Below are 4,249 nucleotides of genomic sequence, written 5' to 3' on the forward strand. Positions count from 1 at the left end.
AATAGGATGGTTTGGTTGTCAGTTCTCAGTTCTGAACCTGCTGGCCCTACAGCATTCTAATTAGAAGTGTGACATGGATTGGTCACACTTATGAGAGCACAAATGTCATATTTTGGTTTTCTTTCTCGAAGGAAACCACTGGGGCATGAGGACACCTGGCAGAGGACGTTCCCTTCTGGCAGCCTGGCTCCAGCTGAGACCCAGCTCCAGCCTCCCCAACCCCAGCATCCCCAACCCCATGGGACTGCAGTGCCCCACCTCACTTGTCCTGCACCACGGGATTCAGAAAAGGGAAAGGGATGTGGCATTCCTTCCACGTCCACAAGCAGAACGACTCCTAACCAGGTGTGCTGTGGCTGTACCCTAACAGCCTCGCCTCCCTCTCCTTGTACAAACCAGGTGGCCTCATGCTGACCCCCAGGGTGTCCCCTCCTCTCAAACTGAACGTAGCTGCTGCTCCCACCAGCTCGGTTTATCTCATTCTCTTATCAGACCATAACCGCTATCATCTGATGGATTTTGACTATGTGAGCCTTAGACCCAGCGTAGCAGAAGGAATTGGAACCACCTGCAGTCAGACCCTCGTGCTCGGCCTGTGCATGCCGTTTTTGTATATGGTATAAAATATCCAGAGCTGCTGGGCTGCATCACTTGGCACGACCTCCTAATAGGCGTTTTCCAGCTCATGCTGGTTCGGTTTGCTGCTCCTGGCTCGGGACAGACGTGACTTCTTGTTCTTCTGCTGCCTGGCGGGCTCCTTCCCAAAGTCCTTCAGCTCAGACTGGTTGTGGTATCGAGTGTATCGCTTGCACTTGCAGGCTGTGACCGCTCGGAATTTGTAAGTCCGAGTCTCATCGTCGGGACACGCCATCTGGATGCGCTGCGTGCGGGTGTGAGCCGGGATGCAGCGATAATCCGGGGAGTTCTGCCTCCACCACTTCCCTCTGCCGATGGAGTTGGGCAGGAGGTGGGATGGGACGCACTGCCCCGAGCAAACCAGCTCCTTCACGGGCTTCAGGCTGCGGCACGGCCCCTCCGTCACGTAGCGGGTGATGCGCATCTCTCTGCAGCTGAAGTCGGAGACATCTGCAAAGGAGAAGGGTGTTAGCGTGTGGCTGCTGCCTTCCCATCCACAAGGAAGCCATCAGCTCTGAGCCCTCAGCGTTGAGAAGGATGTGGAGATGTTGGAGAGAGTCTGGAGGTGGTCGTGAGGGTGCTCAGAGGTTGGAGCACCTCTCCTATGGAGTCAGGTTGAGAGTTGGCCTGGAGAAGAGAAAGCTGTGGGGAGATGTCATTGTGGCCTTCCAGTACTTAAAGGGGGCTCATAAAAAAGATGGAGAGTGATTTTTTACACTGATAGTGCTTTTGTCCTGATTGTGACAGGACAAGGGGAAATGGTTTTTGAAAGAGGGGAGATTTAAATCAAATGAGAGGAGGAAATTCTTTGCTCAAAGGGTTATGAGATGCTGGCACTGCTGCCCAGAGTGGTAGGTGCCCCATCCCAGCAGGTCCCATGGCCATGGATGGGCAGTGGGCTGCCCGAGCTGCTGGGGGGCACCCAGCCCATGACAAGAAGGTTGAAACTGGATGGGCTGTAAGGTCCCTTCCAACCCAAGCAGACTGTAATTCAGCCACCTTGAATGATGGGTTTGAGGTCTCCAAAGATGCCAAGGCTGCTCTAGTTGTGAGACCCTTGAACCACCATGGATAGGTTGATGAATCCACGCCTGCCCCCATCACAGGGCAGACCCCACGCAGGGCTGTGCTGGTGAGCACTGAGCTCAGGGGGTGCCCAGCACCAGCGCTTACTCTACTGGCTTCATTTGCCATGGACAAAGCCTTCCCCAATGCTCTGGTTCAACTCTATTGACCTCAGAGGTTCCTTCCAGATTTAAACTCTTCTGCAGAAGGGAAGTTTTCCTGAAGTGTCTCTGAGCTAACATGCAAGGTGAGGGAAATCAACAGGGCTACGGAATTTCCACTCTTCAGTCGTAATGTTCTCTAAGCTTACTGCTTTCTGTGGTAATCCCAAATCTTTCAGAGGCACCTTTCAGATGATAAGGAACTTTGTGGGGCATTTTCCCCCTTATTTTTTTCCTATTGGATAACTATAGATAAATGAAACATCAGGAAATAGAAATCTTTTAACATTCAGGATTTAGACGAACTTTCTCACTGTAGGAACTGTCCTTTTCCAAAGGTGCCTCTTTTGCCACTTGGGATGCTCTGCTACTTGACCTGCTTGCAACACACAGAATTTGATTTTTGAAGATGTTTATCAAACAACTCCATCTAGAGGAACACACGGTAATGTTCTTCTCTTAGGGAGAAGGTATAATTTTGAGTCATGAGCACGACTTGGGATGGAAATCTGCAGCTTACAAATGGAAGCCTGAGTCTGCCAGTCCTTTCTGTGCATATGTCACCTGCCCTGTGCATGCACAGGGTGCACAGGCTGCAAAATTATTGATGCTGTTCTGCAACCTTGTGTGACCCCGGAAGGTCTGGCTGCTTTTGGATCAGCATTTTCATTCCTTATGTCAAAGACATAAAAATAAGTATACAAGGCTATTGCATACCCTGATACCCTGTCCAGTTAATACCTTTTACTCCCTCCTTTTCACCCCAAACCCCATGCACATTTCAGTGGTATGGACCCCAGTGGATATCAGAGCAATCAGAGGCTCCAAATCAGGATTTGCAGATGTAAGCGAACCAACCTGCCTTGAGTTGGGGATGTGGGGCTGCCTGCAGGAAGCACAGTGCTCCCTTTGGGGAATTTCAGATCTCCATGAAGCAGCACTCAAAAATATCATTAGTTTTTTTTTCTTTTGATATTATGATTTTAACCTCCAGATGTGTCCCTTCCGACCCCTGAGATGGGGTGAGCTTTGAGTGAGCTGCATTTGGCAGCCAAATGCAGGTCCGAAAGAACTGAGTTGCCCTGTTTCCAGAAGTGCTCCCTCTAAAAACTCCTTTGCTCTTTCTGCCTTCCGTCCGTCCTCCCAAAGCTGTTTTGCATCATTGTGAACATCACACATTTGCCCAAACGCAGTAAATCTATTAAGTACCCAACCTACTTCCAAACCTCTGCCAAAGAGGATCCTCTCCCATTCACTTGGGCATGAATTTCTTTTGGAAGTGCTCTAACTCCTGTTGCCTCCTGCGATCCAGCTGAAAATCCACTGTTAGCAAAGGACACGGAGCAGCACAGCTCACCCAGCTGAGCAGCACTTGTGCTGGGGATCTCAGACCCCACCACCCCGATTCCTCCTCAGTCTTTAATTCCCTTCCACACCTATTTGACTAAAAAAAACAGGTTCTGATAACACCTCATCTCTTGCAAACTGTTAGGGTCCAAAACAGCAATCTAACGTGATTTGTCTTACCGTTAGGGTCCGGAGTTTGCTGTATGTGCCTTCCCCCGTGCTTTGCCTGGTTCATCGTGTTGTTGTTGCTGTAAATCTGCTCCATGGGGGTCTCTGTATTTTCGGTGATCTCAGGGATGATTTCTGTCGCATCATTTTTGAACACTTGCCATCCTCCAGCTGCCCGGGATGCGATTTGGATGAGGACGCAGACAGAGCACACAGCCCAGGAGATCTGCATGGTGGCAGCTCACGGCTCGGCTCCTCAGCACCCTGACAGCCTCAGTTCCCAAGCACAGGCAAATCATTCCCCTTTTTTAAATCCTTTTTAGAACCAAGCCAGCCAATGGCTGTCCAAAGTGGGAAGGGCCAGACAGCAACTCATTCATCTCAGCTTTTGTCAGTGTGAAATAGAACTGGTGCGTGGGGGTGGCTTGGTTGACAGGACTCTACAACTTCCACCTCCAAACTCCTCGTGCTGTTGGGTTTTGTGTCTGGCAGCAGTGCGGGTTGATGGGAGCAGTGTGCACTGCAGCCCCACTTTCTATGTAGTTTTTGGGGTTCTGGCATCTTGTGTCACAAACGCACCGAAAGAAACAAGGAAAGAGCTTCCTTCCAAAATGAGAAGTTGCTTTATTTAACAGAAATCAGCTCTGAGGAGTGTGGCTGTCGGGGCAAGCAGCCAGGTGCTGCTTTCTGAGGTGCTCTCCCTTTTTTTTTCTCCCTTATTTTCAATACATGCACTGTGGGATCACTGCACGCTGCTCCTTCTGCTGGTGTTTTGCACAAGGCTTGGGTGCAGCACATGAGATTATTTTAAACACAGGATGGTGGCCAGGCTGATTTCTGTGCATGATGCAACTAAGAAAAAGATAGAGATG

General features: G+C 50.1%; 1 protein-coding gene across 2 annotated transcripts; it reads right to left on the reverse strand.

Moving 5' to 3' along the window:
* Positions 1–402: 402 nt before the first annotated feature.
* SOST (sclerostin) lies at positions 403–3,618 on the reverse strand. 2 transcript variants are annotated; one of them, XM_042836508.1, is made up of 2 exons: positions 3,410–3,618; positions 403–1,115 (listed from the first exon to the last, which is right to left on the reverse strand). In XM_042836508.1, exons 1-2 carry the CDS (start codon positions 3,607–3,609, stop codon positions 665–667), a joined length of 651 nt encoding a protein of 216 aa, XP_042692442.1. In that variant the 5' UTR covers positions 3,610–3,618; the 3' UTR covers positions 403–664. The 2 variants fall into 2 exon arrangements, with proteins under 2 accessions (XP_042692442.1, XP_042692441.1); XM_042836507.1 differs by having other exon boundaries at positions 403–1,086; positions 3,390–3,618.
* Positions 3,619–4,249: the final 631 nt, after the last annotated feature.

The sequence above is a fragment of the Centrocercus urophasianus genome, unplaced genomic scaffold, assembly GCF_019232065.1.
Source record: "Centrocercus urophasianus isolate 14NV4802_14NV808 unplaced genomic scaffold, USGS_Curo_1.0 seq_61, whole genome shotgun sequence".
Taxonomy (NCBI): Eukaryota; Metazoa; Chordata; class Aves; order Galliformes; family Phasianidae; genus Centrocercus; species Centrocercus urophasianus.

What these genes read in the sequence shown, in the direction of transcription:
- SOST (XM_042836508.1), bottom strand. Translation starts at nt 3,609, where the DNA reads ATGCAGATCTCCTGGGCTGTGTGCTCTGTCTGCGTCCTCATCCAAATC. An exon ending in CACGGGGGAAGGCACATACA is followed by an intron (nt 1,116 to 3,409) that starts GCAAACTCCGGA and finishes GGAAGGCAGCAG; the next exon opens with CCACACGCTAACACCCTTCT.